Source organism: Gobio gobio (genome assembly GCF_949357685.1).
Source record: "Gobio gobio genome assembly, chromosome: 20".
Lineage (NCBI taxonomy): Eukaryota > Metazoa > Chordata > Actinopteri > Cypriniformes > Gobionidae > Gobio > Gobio gobio.
Window position 1 is genome coordinate 14123973 of NC_137113.1, and position 23299 is coordinate 14147271.

A 23299-nucleotide genomic window follows, 5' to 3' on the forward strand; every position below is an offset into this window, starting at 1 on the left:
AAAAAAAAAAAAAACACCACAAAATATTAAACCATATTGTTTAATAATAAAAAAAAACTACAAAGACAAATCACACTGAAAAAGTAACATTACTGAAATATTCGTCCATGAAGATGCATACAAAACAAAATAAAGCAAAAATATTCATGGGAAACAGAAAAGCATATTGCAAGTGCGTGTTTAATAAACATGAGAAACAAATAAGACTGAATAAAAAAATGACAGAAAAGATGTCAAAAAGAAAATGTTAGCACACAAATTTCTCATATCAACGTATCATTCTGTAGAACAAGAGAGAGAAAAAAAGAAAAGGACAAATAAAGAGAAGAGGTGAATCATGCAGCCATTTGAGGCGTGTGTGTTGTGCTGTGCAGTGTCGGGGTACCTACATGCTGCCTCTTCTGATTAGGCAATGCATTGTAAAAAAAAAAGGAACAAAAGACCTAGTTTGAGCAAGAAGAAAAGTACAGAAGACCTTAAGACAGTGAGAAAGAGTGAGAGCTAACCAGAGTGAATGAGTCAAACCTTTCCAAATATTAAATGCATAAATAACACAGGCCAGAGGGCTGCCCTAGTCTCATGGACACAATATCAAAGCAGTGTTTCCTACACCGCTATTCGCTGCTGAATCCATAACGCCCAGTGAAAATAGAAAGCATTAAGCCACAAGGGCTATCAAAGTATGCAAGTGTTTTTGAAGGCTTTGAAAGGCCTAAAACTGGCTGGTGGCATAATTGTAGGTGTGATTGTAGAGTCCCAAATCATATTACTTCAAATCAAAGCAGCCCTAAAACAAAACTTCCATTCATTACATTAGTAATACACACTTCCACATGGACACTTCCATCCATCCAACAAACTCTTGTCTAACTCTGCATTGACCAGGTTTTGAACTGGCTTAATAAATAATGAAAAAAATAACAAAAAAAGCACACACAGTATGCAACATAGAGAGCAGCATCAGCCGCAGACACTTTGAAAAGACAAAGCATTTACACACACAACTTTTCATCTGTAAAAAACCAATGACAGACGTTCACATTCATGCACTCGCATGACATCCAATGGGCATGATGTCTCTCTACCTCCTGAACTGGTAATGGACGCAAGTCTTCATGTATAGGGGTCTATCTGTGGAGGCAACTCATCCCGCATTATGGACGTGAATGATATCTCAAATTGTGCTGCCTGTTATTTTCCATATCACTAGATATTAAATACTTTCAATGCATACTTGTTTATATTTGAAATCCATGTACATCCCTCATAAATCTGAGCTACTGAGCCACACAGTGCGTTTCATAAAGCGTGACCCTGCTTGTCTTTGAATCCGTCAAGCCAGACCCAGGACAACTGCACCAGCCTGCAGTACATATCTAATCAAGCCTTCCTCTTAAGCCCTGCCTTCTGAGAAAAAGAAGGGCAGTCAGTTTTATACAGTCGTTTCAGTTCAAGGTCAGCAGAGGCCATCCAACCAGTAACGTTCATCGAAACAGAGAGATTAATAAGGGTGGATATGCAAACACATATTACACATATGCTGATCCTGCTGTATCCAAATTCAGGCCATCATTTCTGTCGGTAGAGTGAAGAAAAGAGGCATGAATGTGACACTTTCTAAGGTCCCAAACGAGAATAGCCATTTTTATCCAATAGAAACTCAATTAAATATTCAGGAAGAACATCATTAGATATGATGGTTATGTATTATGTGCAAGTGATTCTGCAATTACCAATGATAAAAAAGGAGGGAAAAAAGTAGATTTCTTCAATTGAATTATTTTCAGAGTTCAGAACTGAACATTCAAAGGAAAAATGTGTTGGTTTCTCTTTCATAGCTCTCAAGGTGTAATGAGATCTCAGTTATTCTTCATCTAAGTATCTCAGATGTTTCCTCAAAAAATCTTTAGGAGAAATAAACGAGACAATTGTCCAAATACTGTAAGAGTATTGTGATATAAAATGAATATGGATAGCATAGCTCAGATCGGTTCATATTAATATCTCTAACTACCAAGTCTGCAATCACATCTGGCACAGTTTGTGACATTGTTGAGATCTCTTCTGAAAGTCTATGCACATGTGAGATCTCTAATGAGACTGAGATATTAAATGTCATCTGTGATTTTTCTATGAGGTTCTTATAAAAGTGTATGTGTAACTGGAGACCCTCTGCTGCTGACCGTGCCCTAGCCTCACCCCGTTGTCCAGATCTCGTCTGTAGGTCGACACACTCTCATTTCCTGTCTAAGTCAGCACAATAGTCTTACACCACTCCCCGTCCTCATCCTTCCCACCCCAGATCTCTCTGCTGCAATTCAGCCGTGCTCGGCAGGGCTCTAAGCCGCTTACCAGTAATCAGCACGGATCACAACATCTGCAGCTTTGAAAGACTTAAACATATTGTTGTCCGCTCTTAAAGGGCCGAATCAATTAGGGTACAGTCTAAAGAAACACTGGGGCATAGCCAGCACCCTAAAAAACGAACTAGAAAAGTAATTTTGGCTTGTTTGACGAAAACATCAATCGTCAACACATTTTTTAAATAAAGCACTGAGGACTTAGTAAGGAATAAATACAAAAAGATAAAGAGCTTAAAATGAGAATGATTTGTGATTTGCTGTGCACAAGTAAGTCAACATGTAACCTATTTTATTTTCATAAAATGATACCGTTCTGCACGCACATGACATGCGAGGGTGAGGGGGTCAAGATTTCATGGCCACGAATTAGGAATTTGTTCCCACAATTTAAGCCAGAATATAACTTAATTAAAATGGGAAATCGGCTACAATTTAACTAAAGCGAGGGAACGAATTAGTTCAAAGTGACCATGATTTAATTAAAACAAGGAAACAAATAATAAAATGTGGACACAAATTAACAAGTCATGGGAATTCATTCTTAATTTGTGCCCTCAATTTTTTTTTCTTCCACATGTCATGTGCGGGGCTCCATACCTTTCAAAGTAAAACAGGATATTAGAGGGGGAAAAAACCCACTTGGATTTTGAAAAGTGGCCTTTTTATACCATGGTTGATGCAGCAATACAGCGGCATGACTGTATGGTCTCATAGGGTCAGTGTAACCTTTCAAGGGAAAGATGAGCCACATAATGTACTCTCTCATCAGAGAGCAAGTGAGAGAGTGCTCGAAAATCTTTTTCTTCTGCCTTTGTCCATTCTTTTATTGTCCTGTCTCTTATTAAACTAACTCAATTATCCCTTGCCATCTCTTGTTGTTCTCAAATTATTTCACTCTTTCTGTGACCTTGGTAGAAGTAATAAACACCAATATTGGGGGAATTATACAGGACATAGATGGATGTGATAAACTTTAGTGCCTTTGGACCAAAGTCTCCTCTGCTGAATTCTTCAATATGCTGGAAGACGCTTTGCTGCAGAACTTTTATCAATAAAATGACGTAAACCTACAGTGCATAGCTCTTTCTTTCCACTAAGCTCACATATGGCTGTATATCTGTAGATAGAACAAACAAAACAATCAAACTGATCCATATGCTTCAATATAATCATCCAGCTGTATTTGAAACTGTACAACTCAGTGACCCAAAACGAAATGTGTTGATGCTTCATTGAGCTTGAAACTCTAAGGCCTAAATAATCATTTTGCGGACATTACTTGGTGGCAGAGGACTGTATACATAACTATTAGGGAGCAGCTGATGAGGCCATAATGGAGATTGATTACTGCAGCAGAACAGATTCAGGGAGGGGGGTTGTGGGTTGGATGTGCTGGGCAGCCAAATTCATTTTATCAAATATCGAAGTGACATTGTTATCACTGTCCATGACTATTGACCTTTATTTAGACCTACAGGTAGACCTAAATAATGAATCATTTAAAGCATTAGCTTATGAGTATTATTTATGAACTTTATTCCCAAACCTAGTGAGCTGCCTAACTATCTATTACCTACATAGGCATCTACCTTCTAAGTAAAATGGAACCTCATAAGTAACTGATTTAGAATGCTCTACATTGGCAGCAACTTTTTGTGAACACCAAAAATAGTGCATTGAAGACAACTAATTCCAATTGAATTAGGCATTAGAATGTTGCTAAGCTCTTATGAGAGTTAAAATAAATAGCACACCCACATTTTGAGTGAAATAGTTCATTTATATTTTGCGATATTCAATTTACAAATCAACGCTCATCTGCCATATTACTATTATTATTATTTATTTATTTATTTTTACATTTTAAGGCTTTCCGTAATTCATTATAGGATGCAATGAATGTACATTTGAATTTACATGAACAAAAAATAAATTTTAGAAGACAAGTATGTTGCCTACCTACAACAATGCTTACATAAACATACATTTATTAATATTCATGAGCACATTTTTCTATATAGCATGACTCATTCATTTGTCTACCTATGAGAGGATCAAATATTCTCCAAAAGCTGCTCACATCAGTGGATACATTGCGACACTTCTGTTTGCAATGGCATCTGTAGCAGCAATTATCAGCTCTGTGATTCATTCCTCAGAGGTGTTTGAGCCATTTGCCTTTTTTGTATGTGTGCTCGTTTGTGTGTGGAGGGAGAGATACCCAGAGGGTGAGACAATGGCTTTCAGTGTGGTGAGGAAACACTCAAACCATGTTATAACACCACAAATCCCACCTACTTGGAGTGAAAATGAAACTTAAAAAGTGAAATGTGAAGGCCAAGTATGGCAAATTATACTTGGATTTTTTCCTCTGCATTAAACCCATCCAAGTTAGTGCACACACATTAGGAGAAATGAGTAGTGAACACACACACACACTGCAAATCATGGACACAAACACCCAGAGCAGTGGGCAGCCATTTTTTTTATTTTGCTGTGGCACCCAAGGAGTGATCTGGGGTTGGGTGTCTTGCTCAAGGGCTCTTCAGTCATTTCCTGCCAGAATTGAGAATCGAACCTGCAACCTTCGGGTTACCAGTCTGACTTTCTAACCATTAGGTCACGACTGCCCCGAACTTTGCCTGTGCCAACTTGCTGCTGCTCTCCCAACATCAGAATAGAGTCAATCACATAATAAAGTGCTATTTCAACTCTTCCTGTGGTGAGCAGGAATTGGTATTAAGGAATAAAGGTTTGAGAACTGGGAGAGAGTGACAGCTGTGTATAGCTATACAGAAAAATATTTCAGCGGTTCTTAAATGTCTTGTTGAATGTTTATTTTATTTGTTTTTCAGTTGATGCTATTCTATACATTTTATTTTATTGTATATTCTGAAGGAGCCTTCACTATTCTGTAAACCAAAAAATCATGAATAATTAAAATAACGCTATTTTAATATATTTTAAAATGTAATTTATTCCTGTGATGACAGCTGACTTTTCAGCATCATTCTAATATGTTGATTTGGAGCTCAAGAAACATTTATTATTATTATCAATGTAGAAAACAGTTGCTGCTTAATTTTAGTGGAAACAGTGATGCATTGTTTTCAGGGTTCCTTGATGAAGATAAAGTTCAAAAGAACAGCATTTATTTGAAATCATTTTTGAAACAATGTAACAGTATACAAGTTTACTGTTTACTTTTGATCAATTTAATGTATCCTTGCTGAATAAAAGTATTAATTTCTTTTAATCTTAAATCTTACTGATCACAAACGGTAGTGTAGAACTTTTTTTAATGTCATGTATATAAATCAATCTCTTAAACATGTTAAAGGAGTGTTTTTATTCCTTCGGCTTTATTACTTTATTCCGTATTGTCAGAAAAGACTAATGGTTTTGTAGATGTGTCCGGTTTATCTTTACTTTAATGAGGGATTTAGCCTTCGGGTCATTCTCCAAAGACGAAAAATAACATTCATTGCGATGTGCCACAGTAGAAAATAAGCTTCAAATACAAATGATTAATGTTTGGACAGGAAATCTGATCTGCGAGGCATATTTTGAAGGATTTACTTAAATAGCTTATCAAAAATGAGACCGGATGTGTTGCTGGAGAATTTCAGTTTGCACCAAGATTTGCCAGCATTAATTATTCAAACACCCCAGAGTTATTTTGTGACTACAGCGAGAGCAAGATGCTTGCAGACGCAATTAATCGTGTTTAGTCAGAGAACACAGTTGCCTTTCTGCAAACATTTGTGCTTGAGCAAGAATATCCAGGATTTAGTCTAATTATTAGCATAAACGGTTGTAATTTGATGGAAAACTCCCAAAGCTAAAGCTACAAACATGAGAAGACAACGACCTATTGGTCTCTCACATCCATATTTGGGCAGAGGGAACAGGAAGCTGTTTAGTATTCCACACACTCGTGCAGCATTGAAGAGGCAGACAGGGGAAGCTGTTTTTGGAAACACTGACATCACCAAGGAGGCATTCTGGGACTCTAAATCCACAGCACGGGCTGCATTCACAATACTCTTGCTCTCTCATTCTCTCTCTAGCGGAACTTCTCCTGTTAAGGCAAGTGTTTCATCTATTTTTAGCTCATGGCTCCCTCTCTCTCCTCGGGCCGGCTGCGTTCCTGCATCAGTGCGTGGGCTGACTGCGGGCGGTGGGTGATGCGATACGCACAAGTGCTGCATTGAAGAATCACCGTGCATCTCTTTTCACAGCAAGAGATCACGAGTAATTCAGAGTTGAGGATGCGATGAAGAGGAAGATTACGGCACTTAATGAAATCTCACCATTATCCACCCTGAGAACGAAGCTCTTGCAATGATATAAATTAATTTCATAAATTTAGATTACTTCCGCTCATTCAGTTTTATAACTAGACTGACAGGATTTAAGCCTGATATCATTATATATATATATATATATATATATATATAGTAAATCAACGGGTGGGTGGGTTTAATGACCAACTAGTTGACTTATCATTCTTAAAGGGATATTTCACCCAAAAATGAAAATCACCCTCAAGTAGAGGTGTGCACGAATCTGTAATTAATATTAGAAAAATAAAAATGCTATTCGAATTTTCTACGTTGCTTTGCTGGCTGTAAATGCAGTGAATCCATGCTAAATCCAAAGCACTAAAAGAGCGCTGTAGAGCATTAACAAGTTGATTGTATTTGGTCACATAAAGTTGTCGTCAGCCACGCTAAGTGTGGAATTACTTAGATGAAAATGATCTTACAAAATGGAGTTGCTTTTGATCAAATTCATTAATGAAACTGAGTTATCATAATATCACCACCACAATGAGAAATCACAGGAAATCTAAACACCAGGCGAATGAGGAAAAACAGCTTTCCATCTGCAGGTAAGCGCAGCTGTACACCAAGTGAGCCGAGATGATAACTTATCTGCAAAATTATCTCGATACTAAAGGCCTTTGCACAATGAGTCCGAAATTCGCATGCGAAATTTACGCACGTCAAAAAATAAATTCGACCTCACGTTATGTCAGTCATGCTTGCACACTGCCTCCGAAACTTTCGTCCGTCAAAAAGAAAATCGGAACAGGTTCGATTTTCTGCGTTTTTCGCATCCGTTTTCCCCATCTACAGTGCTGATGCCCAACCTAAAACTGCTGGCAATGGTGGTGAATGAATCGCCAGTGCTCCTCAGATACATACAATTAGGCTATATATACAAATATTATTGTATCAAAAATACTACAAATATTATTATATCACAGCTATAATTATAGCACACCAAGTCCCTGTAAACCGGGTGTGTGTGTGTGTGCGCGTGCGTGCGTGCGGATACTGCAGTCTCTGTTCAGGATCAATTGATTCACGGACATTGGTGGTCTTCTTTTAAATATGTGGCTCCAGTACCGCTAGCAAAGCATCAAACGGAGCCACTGACATTCTTAAGTAAACTTTGAATCGGTCTGGATAATCCCGCAGCTCCTTGACAAGGAGGTGGAAGACGGCATTTTGTGTTGTTTTGCATTTTTTTTCCGTAACGCATTCGTTAATACGCATCGGACTCAGTGTGCATGGTCTCTTTGCGTGACGAATTTTTCGAATCACGAATACGAAAAAACGCATGCGAAAATTTCGGACTCAGTGTGCAAAGGACTTAAGGGTGGGTCTCAATCAGCTCCCTAGTTCAGAATTTTCATTTTGGGGTTAAGTGTCCTTTTAAGGAAATTCTGTATAATTTGGCTGGTTTTAAGTTCACCTGACCATGATTGCATTTTTTACAGTGTAAGTTGTATTTTTACGTTAAAAAAAACTTGCCGTTCACTTGCCACAGTGTCTTAAAATCACAACATATATATATAAAAACGAATCAAAATACCGGCCAGTTCTACATACATAAACTAGTCAACTGCACTAATCAACTAGGTTGTTGAATGACTAGTCAACATCCATATAACATAGGGGATAACAAGTGCGCACACATAGCCTGGATGCCAGCCGAATTTAGCCAAATTTAATAAATGGTTAACGGGAGCAGACGGGAGCGGGAATCAACTAATAGCAAAGACGACAAAAAAAGAAAAAAGTAAATGCACCATTTTGTAGTTTCCTTTAATACGCCTACAATGTAACGCAATTAAAAAATAACTACACGACCCAGCCGTCCCAGAAGCCATCAGTGCTTTTGGTCACGGCTTCCCGCCGGAATTCAAAGAGCAGTGATGGAGGGAGCTAACAGCCGCGGAGAAGTCGATGTGGCAAAAAATTATTTACAGCGCAAAGTCAGAAGTAATGACATGTCTATTAAGTTCACAGAACTGGTCGGAAAGTCTGAAATATTAATTAAGTTTATGAGAGTAGAATGTGACGGTGATTGCACGATGTACGCTGCTTGTAAGACATGCTTAGTCTTAGTCAAGTACGCAAGTGATTCAGGGACGAGCGGTCTGAAGAGGCACACTTGCAAGGCAAATTCGGGAAAGAATCAGCCAAGCATCGCTTCGTTCATCAAGCGAAAATTACCGTCAGGTGTCAAGTCTCGTCTGACCGACAAAATTGCTCGCATGTGCAGCCAAGATCTCAGACCCTTCTAACCTCAATCCAGAAAATGTAGATGCACTTTTGTTCCTACACAGCAACATATAACTAAGATGGACTCGTTATGCAAGAGCATAATTGATGAAAATCGTTAACATGTAATTAAAAAAAACCTATAAATGTAAACTATAAATGTATTGTTTACTCAACAATAATTGAGTAAAATGCAGCTTTATGTGCTGTTTGGGTTTATTAAACTATTGTAGACATGGTGTGAACTATGTACTGTTTATCTTTTATTTGCTGTCTTCCATTTTCTGGAGAAAATCTAGAAACAGGGGCTCAGCAGCTGGTCTAAAACAGGATGGAGAGCAGATTAAATCAAATTCTATGTATTAACTAAACACTAATTGAAGAAAAAAATATATGGGAGCGGTACAGGAGCGGGAGTCAGTTTAAACAGGAGCAGGATGGGAGTGGGAGTCAATTTACTAGGAGCAGGATGGGATGGGATTATTTTTTAAACTTTGGTCTGGGAGTGGGACGGGACAAGATTTCTTTCTATGGTAGTGGGACGGGATAGGAGTGAAAATCCACTCCCGTGTCATCCTCTAGTCTGGACTTGATCCGTTGTGGAGCAACTAAGCCTGAACAGAAGCTGTTCGGGCCAATCAAATTGTCAGGGCGGGCGTTATACGATGATGGACAGATGATAAACAGTAACGTAAGCATTCACGTCACCAAAGAGCGCTTGGGTTGAATTCGTTCTAATCCTGAACGGAGAACTTGTTCGTATATATGCATTCACCTTCACTATTTCTCTCAAAAATGCTGATCGTGTTGGTAAGTACTCTGTGTATCCTTAAATTATTTTTTACAACACCGGCAAAGATCGTTTACACTAATTTTCTTCTACTTCTTCCAGCGTGCATGCAGTTGAGTTCTGTTGACAACTATGCGCCGCTTTGATTGGATGTAGGTCTATCCAATTGAGGTCTTTCCTGGTTTGGTTGAAACTCGCCTCATAATCACAGCCCAATGGAGCAGTATCAGACTTATATTCTGACTAGAATTGAGTATGACGACGTCAGGCTAGCACACACACCTCAGGCATGTGAACTGTGCTACCCATTACGTTTGAGTTCTTACATTATTAATGCAGCCGCTGTTGTACAACATCCTTTAAAACCCCTCCAGTCCATCTCAAAGACATGCTAACAAGTACATGAAGACAGGAACATCTTGAAACTGACTGTGATGGGCAAAAGTGTTTAACTGAGATTGTGTGACTGATTTTAAGGTTTCATGGCCATCATGATGATCAGTGAAGCCCCCCATCTTCAGAACTGCCTTCCTTTCTGCATACAATTATACTAAAGCCAGAAATAAGTCTGTATCAATTATTAACGCTGGGCTAAGACCTCACTTAAGAGATTTATTTAGGCGTGCAGCAATCGGTTGGGTCCACATGGCTGATGCTATGGTTCTCACGTGCTTGAATGCACGCACCCTCACCCACGCATACGTCTGCTTGAGTATAAATTCATAACACAGACTTATTCTGCCTGTGGCCAAATTGGATAAAAGTGTCCACTTCATGCCGACGTTCTCTTGCAAGTTCTTTCAAAGCCTATGGCCCCTAAATAACACTGACATTCAACATTTACAGTGGGTCAAAAAAGTATTTAGTCAGCCCCCAATTGTGCAAGTTCTCCCACTTAAAAAGATGAGAGAGGCCTGCAATTTTCATCATAGGTACACTTCAACTATGAGAGACAGAATGAGAAAAAAAATCCAGAAAAGCACATTGTCTGATTTTTAAAGATTTTATTTGCAAATTATGGTGGAAAATAAGTATTTGGTCAATAACAAAAGTTAATCTCAATACTTTGTTATATACCCTTTGTTGGCAATGACAGAGGTCAAAAGTTTTCTGTAAGTCTCCACAAGGTTTTTACACACTGTTGCTGGTAGTTTGGCCCATTTCTCCATGCAGATCTCCTCTAGAGCAGTGATGTTTTGGGGCTGTCGCTGGGCAACACAGATTTTTAACTCCCTCCAAAGATTTTCTATGGGGTTGAGATCTGGAGACTGGCTTGGCCACTCCAGGACCTTGAAATGCTTCTTACGAAGCCACTCCTTCGTTGCCCGGGCGGTGTGTTTGGGATCATTGTCATGCTGCAAGACCCAGCCATGATTCATCTTCAATGCCATTGCTGATGGAAGGAGGTTTTTCCTCAAAATCTCACGATACATGACCCCATTCATTCTTTCCTCTACACGGATCAGTCGTCCTGGTCCCTTTGCAGAAAAACAGCCCCAAAGCATGATGTTTCCACCCCCATGCTTCACAGTAGGTATGGTGTTCTTTGGATGCAACTCAGCATTCTTTCTCCTCCAAAAACGACAAGTTGAGTTTTTACCAAAATGTAATCTTTTGGTTTCATCTGACCATATGACATTCTTCCAATCTTCTTCTGGATCACCCGGACAACTTAAGCAAGGGGACACCTCTGGCATTGCAGGATTTGAGTCCCTGGTAGCGTAGTGTGTTACTGATGGTAGCCTTTGTTACTTTGGTCCCAGCTCTCTGCAGGTCATTCACTAGGTTCCCCCATGTGGTTCTGGGATTTTTGCTCACCGTTCTTGTGATCATTTTGACCCCATGGGGTGAGATCTTGCGTGGAGCCCCAGATCTAGGGAGATTATCAGTGGTCTTTTATGTCTTCCATTTTCTAATAATTGCTCCCACAGTTGATTTCTTCACACCAAGCTGCTAACCTATTGCAGATTCATTCTTCCCAGCCAGGTGCAGGTCTACAATTTTGTTTCTGGTGTCCTTTGACAGCTCTTTGGTCTTGGCCATAGTGGGGTTTGGAGTCTGACTGTTTGAGGTTGTGGACAGGTGTCTTTTATACTGATAACGACGAGTTCAAACAGGTGCCATTAATACAGGTAACGAGTGGAGGACAGAGGAGCCTCTTAAAGAAGAAGTTACAGGTCTGTGAGAGCCAGAAATCTTGCTTTTTTATAGGTGACCAAATACTTATTTTCCACCATAATTTGCAAATAAATTCTTTAAAAATCAGACAATGTGATTTTCTGGATTCATTCCTGTCTCTCATAGTTGAAGTGATGATTATGATGATTACAGGCCTCTCTCATCTTTTTAAGTGGGAGAACTTGCACAATTGGTGGCTGATTAAATACTTTTTTGCCCCACTGTACTTACAGAACAGACCTGATCCTAACCTAACCTGTCCCTCAAAGAGGAACACACACTTCTTTGTCTCGCTCATGGACATTAATCATAGTACTCACTAACAATAAGCAGACAAAGGAACAGGTATGTTTTGTGGTTATGACATACTATGACATATCTGGTATGCTCTGGAATACCATGGGAAACACAGACACATGCAACAAAAGTGTGAAGCACTGTTGATTAGATACTTAAAAAAATAAATATATATATATATATGTATATATAATTATTTTTATATGTTTTGGCTTACACAATGTCTATGCTAATAAAAAATGAGAAGGTAGTACAAGGGACCTCTAGGATTGCCAAAAGAATAAATAATGAAATATACAATATCTGCTGCTACTATAATAATAATAATAATAATAATAATAATAATAATAGAACATTTTTGCAGATATTGGGCCAATATCTTGTGTCAATATACTGTGCATCCCTAGTAAAACCCGCATGGTAATGGTGATGTACAGAAGCAGTTAAAAAAAGTTCATGCATGCTTGTCATTCACTGTAAAGAACAGGCACATACAAATGACATGAGTATTACTGGAATATCTGTAGAAGCATAAGATAGTCAATACATGCATGCACATACTATTATGGGAGGAGGGAGTATACTGATACAGCTTTACCTTATGTAACACTTGCATTTTTTGTAAAAGAACTGTAAAAGAAATATTAGCAAACAAAAAACACATGCACTTATGTATTTTCTGTATTTGGTCAAATCTATATTGATGGACACGTTTCTTATATCAGAGGGTAAAAATGTCACACCACCAACCCTTATACACTTTTCATATTATGTGCATACTGCATAATCATAATGCTACATATGGTGATGCACATATGCATATGACATGAAGGTACAAACACAGATATGCTGTAATTTGCCTAAAGATGAAAGTCTATAGTGAAAAGGCTGAGCGGTTTAAATTCTCATTAAACTTTTTTCATTAAACTTTAGATATTGCTGCTTTTTAACAATGCTGAGACAGCAGCACTCTAGAAATAGCTCTCCAGCAGTCTAAAATATAATCTCATAAGGTCTCCATCTCCGCCTGGCTGTACTGTTTACATATTGAGAATGATGTAAATCAGGCAACTAATCTCAGGATGAGATGAAGCGGGATTCATTCAGATAATAGCCTTTTACTGATCAAATTAGAGCTGGGATCGTGACCTTCATTGAACATTTATTCAATGAGGCACCAGCCGTGAAATGAAAAGGTGAATGTTCAGAAAAATGCCTCGGAGATAAATAATGGAAGTATGACTAGCTTTCATGTCCCCTCTGTAAGCCTCTCCTCTCTAGTCTTCTTCTAAGATAAAACTTCGACTCATATTTGCTGCTGTGACTCTGATGTGCTTTTAGCATCATCTTGAAGAATGACAGATTATGCAGTAGATTCAATAGCCAATCCTATCAAGAGTCTCACATTCCACTGAAGTCCATCTAATCAGACTCCAACTCTACCCAGAGTAATGCACTGGACAAACAAATTGAAGCTGAGCACTGAGGTTCAAACCCACACTCTGGTCAATAAATTTCCCCTTGGAGATCAAAAAACGTAGTCCAGCCTGATTTAAAAATCATATGATTTTCAGACTTACAGGTCTAAAATGCTCTTTCAGCATAAGATACCAATAGAATAGAACACTTCCTGTAAAGGTAAATGCCAAAGGATTTATTTGGATGTTCTGATATTTGGTGCATCCATTGGTTGCTATGGTGTTTACTGCATAGTTAGTCACTTCTAGCTACAAGGCACAGTCACTTGTAAATAATGAATGGACAGCAACATTACAGAGGAAAGAAAAACATACTTTTACTGTGACTTCAGATATGTTCTCTAAATGTCATCTCAAAAAGGGTTTGCATATAAATTTTTCATGGACATGTTATTCACAATGATTTGAAGGGCATAATTCATACAAGGGCTAGACGAAAACAAATGATTCACAGAAGCCTTACTGATGCACAAAGCTTCGTAGTGAATACAAAATGTACATTAATTTTAAAATTATTAAATGGGAAAAAACATATTACAAATACAATAAAAGGTATCATGTGATGTGCAAACACTTCCACTAAACTGAAATATTTCAAGACTTTACCTAGAAAAGATGGGACAGATGCCATCTGAAGTGGCAGGCTAAGAAAAAAAATTACACAAATATGATTTTTGATATATATTTTTGATATGGTTTAGCGCCAGACCAGTACCATTAATGCATTTACACAAATCACAATTGAAAAGAAAGATTGTTTGTTCTCATGCACAGCCGAATTGCAAAGTTTAAGGTCATAAAAGGGCAGAGTGGGTAACTAGATTTTCACATTTTACTGCAAATGAAAAAAGTTGAGATGCCTCAAGAATGGTTTTATAATCTCCTCATGACTCCCTAAATCTAAATCCTAATTGCTACAGTTGGATGATTTTTCATAGAGAGACACGGAAATAAGACAAGAGAATGAACATAATGCAAACCAATCACCAATGAGCAAATGAATGAATCTGCAGAGTGTGTACATTTGTACATATGTGTTATGTCCAAAGATACAGTCTTAGATATGCTGTACTATGTACTCATACATCCAAAGCCATTCACACTGAAACCATAAGTTAGTCTCTTTTGCAATCCCCCTCCCAAACACAGGGGGCACTGCAACTACAGTCTATAACTCACCAAGATCCTTAGAGCCGTGACTCTCGCTGGCCAGCTCTCCCATCCGCACCAGTGCGTCGAAGTAGCCTTTTGCTGCAAATGTCACACCTGGAAACATGGAAGCATTGGGGACATAAGAATCGGGGTTGTGCTAACTTGCTAACCCGAAGCTTCCCTCAACCCATAGGTGCAGCATCTATGAAAACAGGAGAGGTGGATGGGAAAGCTTTAAGCTCTATATGTTCTATGATGTATCGGCCAGAGAACTGGGGAGGTGGGGGTGGAGCTTGTGATTGGTGAGCAATGAATAGCAAAAGTATCATTACTTTAAAATAAAGGAAAAGAAAGTTTGATACCCTCCAAAACGTAACATTCACATCAGATAGCGCATTACTGAGAGCAATCACTCATTCTGTGTGAGGTCCCACCACAGGGACAGCTGTGCCTCTTCTGCGTCACCATGGAAGAGAAGGGCTGGCTCTGAATCAGGCTCTCTCGGAGCCAGAGGATCATGGCAGTTTAGCGAGGCGGGAGAGTGCCAAGAAGCACAAAGTGTCTTGGAGCACAGTGAAATTTAGAACCAGAAGGTACTGAGCAAGTGGTTAGCGAAGGTTAGCATGTGTAGCAGTAGAATAAGCCAAGTTCTGCCTTGACTTCAGTTGAAAGAATTTTAAAATCGAGTAAGAATCATACAGACCGACACAGCATTTTTAATTTGATGCAACAGGCTGCGAGAGATAGACGTACATCCAATAAGGTTTAGGGTCATAGGTCACTTCTAATTTTCATTGCAAGTTTTTGAGGTAATTTTTTTTTTGTAAAAACTTACTTTCAATTTTCATTGGAAGAACAATCAACACCCTGGTACATTTAGCAATAGGGCCTGAAATAGGGCCTGAAACTACTATGTAAGTATGTGAACAGACATTTGTTGCTGTGCACATTTATTTTGTTCATTGTTGCGTATCTAAATCCTGCAATTCTAGGGATGCACAATGTATCTGTTCCAGTACTGGAAATTTAATTGTGCATTAGGGATGTCACAGTGAGGACATTTTACAGATTACTGATACCACTTGGGTTGGGGGTGCACGCTTTTCGAATTCATAATTATTGTGTAGAGAGCGGCGGTACTGACCGCACATTTTACACAATAAGATATTTGTCAATGATGCTCAGGATCTGTTACGCACCAAATCCTCCATCATCTTCTTGTCAGTCATCTTAAGCAATTTCGTCTCATAAATTAAAACAGACTCCCGCTGCGACATCTGCTGTATGGAGCAGAGCAGAAGCCTTAAGTTTATATTTGTTGCATCCGCTGTCCAACTGAGCTAAATGATTTTTATTCAATTTACGGTGTCACAGTGGGCAAGTAATGTAAGCAGTATATGGCTGAACACCGTGCAACACCGGTAACACTGAATACCGCAATAAGGCTACTGTAAATTTATTTTTACATTTTATATTAGCTTTGTTGCCATCTAACTTTGGCATTAATCATTAAAACATAAAAAATTGAATAGCACTGTAAAATATCGCAAATCACAAAATTAATTGATTTTAGTGTTGTTTTTTATTTATTTAGAAAAAATTGTGTAGAATTTTTCAATTTATTAGGTATCCGCCATTAAATGAAAATGCATCTTCATTACAGTGAAAATACACACAGCATAGCTTTCTCAGCGTTGCCACATGTACTTGTGTTGTAAGATCTAAGATCTGTTTATGTTTCTGTTCTCTGACATTTTAAACAGACCATACTTCTATCCCTAGCAGACTTGTTGACACATCAAATTAAATATGCTGTATGACCAAGACCATCCCAATTCAATGCAGAAAGAGTGTTTGGGTGGAGGTGGTTAGGCTACACCAGTGGCAGCCCAATCACGTATAAATGTATAGACTTATTTGCTAGTGTCCGCGCAAATCCCAGGCTCAGGATAAGGTGCGTCCTGGTTGTGAGGGATTAGAGGGGGAAATCTGGGGGCTTTGGTGCTCCAGCGGTTAGGCTGAGTGGTGAGGGGTAAAGAAACGAGAGAGGCAGCAGAAGGAAAGAGGATTACAGAGGTCTAAAAAATAGGACAGAAAGTCTCTTCAACCATCTCTGAGGAAACACTGATCAGCCACAAGAGACAATCCAAAGTTAAAAACCACAGAAAAGCCCAATCTATACCCAGTTAGCACACGGCAGGTCTATGTGATATTCTCCTGCTTAATGTAGACTCTATTGAAGTATCCATTGAATATAGATGATAAGGTCTTTGGTCACTAATTATTCTTATTCTAATTAATTTCTAATTAAGTCCTCCAACACTACAACACCAAGGAACAGGCAATTAAGGGAATACTTTAGGCTTAACATCTGCTTATGCACAAGACATCTCAACATAATCATCTACTTCAGGGCATGCAAATGGACCTCCAAAATCTCCTTGTCTGCAAGCCACTTTTGAACATTTGCAGCCAATGTTTCTTTTTTGTACTAAGACATTTCATTATCTTCAAACAATCTATTAGTTTCACTTTTGGTTACTTGCATTGGCCAAGCAACCTAAAAATTAGCAAATGCCCAGTGGCCACCATCTGCACTAGTCATTAGTGGGTACTGTTGAGGGTTTCCACTCTACTGCCTGCAAGACCTGGCAAATTTACAACTCTAGCAAATCCCCATGATGGATTCTGCGAACCTCTGTAGCTACAGCCCAGGCTGATCTACAAAGGATGGGAGCACAAATCTCACTCTAGTTGGGTCTTTTTTTAACTTTATCTCTCAGACTTTACACTCTCGCACACATACACACACACACACACACACTCATGGTCTACCCTCCAGAGCTTTTGGTCTTTTTCTCGTATTTTCTGCCTCATAAAATATTAGATGGACTCCGGAATGGTGAGTGAAATTATTGGTTCTCTGCAGTACTTGGCACAGTGCCAACTCTACAGGGATTTGTCCGGATTTGCCCTGTCCGTGCACCTAAACTGAACACAGGCACCCTGTAGCCATTATACCCTGAAATCAGACAATGTGGCACCATTATTTACCTGATTATATTTCTAAATAATGTTTAACATCTAAAGCATTTAAGCGTAAAATTCTCTCGAAACAATGTGTTCTAACCAGAAGCAACTTGACAAAAAGTTATCTCTTTCTCTTTCAAAAATGTTTCGAACCAGCTACAATCGCGATGAGTGATGAGCCACACCAAAATCTCCCTGGACCGAAATATTACTCCTCATACATATTAAACATCAAACATGGATGAGGAGAGACTATGCAAGTTTAGAATCTGATATTCTGGTATTATATAACAAACAACAACAAACTGAAAAAGCATGAAAATACAAGGTTTGTGTTATTTTGCATGCTAAATTGTGCTGTGAGTGAAAGAAAGAGAGTGCACAAACTGTTGTAATTGCCTGTGTTTTGTGATCGATTAGTTCGCATTTTTGATTTTCGTGTTCGGTATGGATAGACAAACTTCTTGTCATCTTGTTGCGTCGCATCTGGTTAGGGTTTGTCATAAAAGCTGTTTTTCAAGAGTGTTAGAAGTTAAAAACGAGACAATGTTAGTAATTAGTACTCTCTGAATAAAGCATTGTGAAAGAAAGAAGCGATGCAGTAAAGGGCATTTAAGTGTTGCGTTGAACACCAAATACCTGTGCTATCTATTGTCGTTTTTTGCCATACTTTGTCCTTCTTTGCAGTGACGTACCATTCTTGTCCTGAATATACATCTTTCCTGTTCTCTTTTCATTCCCTCTGTGGGACTATGTCTGCTCCCAGAGCTCTCTCTGGCCTATTTACGCCTGTTCTCGTTTCCATTTTACTCTCCCTTCCTCCCAGTGCATATTTTTTGCTCTGAAATGCCTACGTCCTTGTCCATGCCCAGTCAACATCTTGAAAACACACACAGAGGTCTGCACATTTAACAGAAATACATCATCGAGTGTCATTGGTTACATGTATGTGACAGCTCTGGAGATGCTACATGCATGAACCTGATGGATGTTTAGGGGGTTTTAGGGTGCAGATGGATTTAGACATGTAACATTCTATGACATCATCAGTACAGAGGAACAGAAAGCCTTCCGCCCCACAAACAAAAACATAAATTCTTAACAAACATTTAAACAAACATTCTGCTAGATTTCTACAAGAATTTGATTCGAGTTTTTATAATAGTTGTGAATGTGTATGCAACCAAGGAGTGTCAAGGAGCGGAGCTCCCCATAAGCATGAATTTCAAGCAATTTCTTCTCATAAATTAAAGCAGACCAATGGAACAAGAGCTTGAATAGCTGGCTCATTGCCAGAAAGAGTGATAATGAACAAGCCGCTGATGTACTCACTGGAGAGGGCCTTCTCATACGTCTTCCCCATGGCAACAAAGTTCCTCAAGCAAGGGTTGAACTGCTCCATGATGGACTGAAACGGAAATAGCACAGCTTTAGTCAGCACAACAACAGCAATTTAGCAGGCATACTCACCACTACCAAGAACATCAGTGGGACAAATGCTTTTTTTCAAAAGTTTAATGGGAGATCACATCTTTAAGGATGCAGATAATTGAACAGGCGAACTTCTAATTCTATGGGTGCTTTCACACTTGGGTCAATTGCCTGGTCTGAAGCCGAGTTCTGAAGCCCCTCCATTTTACAAAAAACTGTCTCTCTGTTGTGAATATGAAGATGCAGTGCATGTGCAGATACCGAGAAAGAGCCAGAGCTCTCACGCCCCCCTTTTCAGAACACTCTCATTAGTGGGACTTGGAAGGCATCATGCCAGCTGGGATTTGCCGTTCCTTTGTTGGTGGTGAGCACAGGATTCTGGGAATATGTGGAGATCTACCCACAGCCTGACTCACCTAATACAACATTAAGAGTTGCCCTTTAAAATCTATTCATTTTCTGTTGAAACTCCTTATTGAGGAAACCTCATTCTCTTTTTTTTTAAAAGAGCTTTGCTGCTCCATTCAAAGTAAAATCTCTCAACTTGACAAATTTGTTCTGAGCACGTTTGCCCCAATGTCACATTGTTCCCGTTTTTACAGGCTTTATCACAGCTTCAAAAATTATAGGGAGGCATGAAAAGTGACAGAAAAAGGGTTCAAAATTGTATACCAGGAGACAGAATCTAGGAAAGCCAAGAAGAGCAGAGGATGTACAAAAAAACCTACCAGCAATAAAGCACTGTACTATGGAGAGAGAATGAAGCTATGTAAATGAAAGTCTCCAGGTTTTACAGAATTGGAGTAAAGTTGTTTATGTGCTCAATTAAAGTAGACGGTAAACTGATTTCTGGGGAATATCCCAAATCCCCCCCCCCATCCTTTACTCCAGTTTCAAATGAAAGCAGGTTTCCAGTAAAAATGAGGACATAGACAGAATGTTTTTTTTTCTGTGCAGCTTTAGGAATGGACTGTCCAAAAAATACCTCAGAGAGCATGCAATTAAAAACATTTTAGCCAAAACTAGTGAAAGGACAATATTTAATCAAATGCTTTGGCTCTTTAGATAACAGGCTTTGACGAATCTCAATACCCACTAGGCCAATTAACAGAATTGCACATTAGCCATTTTTCAATATTTGTACGGGAATTCTGTGTAAATATACATTAAAATAAATGTTTAATTTCAAACTTTGCAAATATGTCAAACTTGCATAAACAATGAAGGAGAGCCAGAAAGACGAGGCAAGGCAACTAAATCAACCTCAAGTGAATCATTCATAAACCTGCGTGTCTTTCGCTCACTGTCACGTCTTATCTAACAACATCTCAACTCACAATTATATCTTATGTAATTCATCATCTGCTGCATGCAATCATACAGCAGATTCTTTCCAGGGGTAGTAATCTTCATTATAAAGTCTTTAAAAAAGAAAAAGGAAACACAGACCAACAAATAAAAGAGATGAGATCAAATAAAAACACAGGAGAAATTCATGGTTCGATGCAAAGCAAGCACAGCTGGCGTGTTTTCATCAAGGAAGGAATTACACAATCATTGTGTGATGGATCTCACTGCACCGCATGCCTATGAGATGAGAGTGCATGATAGTATGCATGAGGTTAAATGTGTGACTGGTATTCATGCAAGAACCTTGAAGCTTTTTTCATCTCAAGTTTTGGTCAAACATAATGGTGAAGTGCATGTATAATATGCCCAATTTTTGCAAATCTCGTCCATTCTATGTGGACCAAGCCAATAAATTTAACCAAACTGCTTTTCCTCTCCTCAACATTTTCCACAGAGCATCATCCCAGAGAAATCAGTATTATACATGAACCAGTGCCAAGCTGATGTCCACCCAACATTTAATCATTAAAAGCATTAAAAACACTCTGCTGGGAAAACTCTCTTTCCTTGATTAGTCCCACAGCAATCGATCTATGTTTAACAAGCATGAACGAGAGCAACCAAACCTCCGATTAGGTGTCATTTTCTTCTCTGTGCGGCTCTGCCAGACACTAAACACAGATTACCATGTCATTTTTCAGCACTTCATTACGGACATGTTCATTAGGATGTAATTAATAGTCTTAACTAATGAGCAAGATTTTATGTTGATGCATATTCAGCTGGACCGCCAGTTCAAAAACTGCTGAGGGGAAGTTTATGCTCCCCCTGAAATAAAGGTGTGCATATATAACAGTATAAAGTACAGAACTAAATGTGAGTGGTTTCATTAGATAATGCAGACGCTCACCAAAGAAAATGCATAATTTTCCTTTTTTTATAAAATAAATGAAGCCACATTTTCACAGTCCATTAACAGAAATATACAGCATTTGTGCCAAAAATGTTCAGTGCATCAATTCTGTTGCAACTTTTATTTAACTTCACCCTGAGAATGCCTTGATAAATCAGAATGCCCATGCTCAGATTTTCTCTGTGCACATGCACACAGACTGGCTTTGTCATGGTAATACTTTGAGAACAGTTATTATTTGTTGAACTAGCAAGGTTGTAAACATGCCTCATTTACCACAAATACACCGTTATATCAAGTCAACAAACCAATGTGGTACATAAACCTGCTACAACACAAACCTGTGATGTGAAACTAATGCTGCAGTCTCAGACAGCTTGGAGCAGATTGATGAATGTAATCAACTCTCTCTCTCTCTCTCTCTCTCTCTCTCTCTCTCTCTCTGTGTGTGTGTGTGTGTGTGTGTGTCCTATAACAATCTATGCTTCAGTGTCAGGTGGGTGCACAAGTGCTCATTTTCATCTTTATGTCTTCAACATACACAGTAAAACATGGTTAAAGCAGCCGTGTGACCGCTGCTGTGAGTTGCAGTCTGGCGAAAGCTTCCTGCTGTTCAACGTTATGTAATGCTCTTGAGTCCTACAGCCTCAGGACAATCGAGTAGCGAAATGGATAATGATGATGTATATTAATCAGTGTGTCTGAGTAGGTTTTGAACCCAAATGTCAGGGTTGATTTTAAGCAGCCAACATTCTGTTCAAAGCACTGCATTATCCATTAATTATATTATTCAATGCTGGAAATAAAATAAAAATAAATTCTAAAATTATTACACTTATTATTATGATACACATTTGGCCTCAAGTATTTGGACACTTACGTCACACTGTATAAATGTCACTGCATGACATTCATATATTTTTAAGTGTGGCTTAAAACTATTGGGGCCACTACCATTCCAAAGATACACATTTGCATATGTATGCCAGTATATAGAGAACAGCGAACTAAATGTGGGCAGAGAAGTTTGACTCGCTAAATAGCTAGACTCAAGGTGACCCAGGCTTTAGGTGTGTATTTTTCCAACTGGAGATGCTTTCGCTTGTTCAGAAATACCGCTTGGCCCCTGAAACACGGTAATTTACATATTGTATGGTTATCTAATAAAAAACACAGTTTAGGTTTGTCAGAAACTCAGACGGTTTATTCTAACAGATGTAATAGATCTATCTATCTAAGTTTGGAAACGGTACTATTTTGATTTGATTGTTTTTGAAAGAAGTCTCTTCTGCTCACCAAGGCTGCATTTATTTGATCCAAAATACAGCAAAAGCAGTATTATTGTGAAATATTCTTACAATTTAAAATAACTTTTTTCTTTTTGAATATATTTTAAAATCTATTTATTTCTGTGATTCAAAGCTGAACTCAAATATGCCGACTTGCGGCTCAAGAAACATTATTATTGTTTTCAACATTGTTTTTTTTTCAGGATTATTTAATTAATAGAAAGTTCAAAAGAACAGCATTTATCTGAAATATAAAGCTTTTGTAACATTATAAATGTCTATTCTATCACTTGATCAATTTAATGCACCCTTGCTGAATAAATGTATTAATTTCTTTAAGTTCTTTCCCCAAAATAGTTTTTTTTTTTCAGATAAATACTGTTCTTTTGAACTTTCTATTCATCAAAGAATCCTAAAATCTTTTACACAACTGCTTTCAACATTGATATGAAA

At 38.4% G+C, this 23299-nt stretch overlaps 1 protein-coding gene across 18 annotated transcripts in view; it reads right to left on the bottom strand.

Annotated features, from left to right (window-relative positions):
* Positions 1 to 23299, bottom strand: part of baiap2b (BAR/IMD domain containing adaptor protein 2b) — a 65393-nt gene that overhangs the window by 32587 nt on the left and 9507 nt on the right. For 15 of the 18 annotated variants that reach the window (XM_079801459.1, XM_079801456.1, XM_079801454.1 and 12 more), the window contains exons 2-3: positions 19196 to 19271; positions 14861 to 14947 (exon numbers count right to left, since the gene is read on the bottom strand). In XM_079801459.1, the coding sequence (XP_079657585.1) occupies positions 14861 to 14947; positions 19196 to 19271 (163 nt within the window). The remainder of the gene's footprint in view (positions 1 to 14860; positions 14948 to 19195; positions 19272 to 23299) is intronic. The other 3 variants (XM_079801460.1, XM_079801466.1, XM_079801455.1) reach the window with 1 other exon arrangement.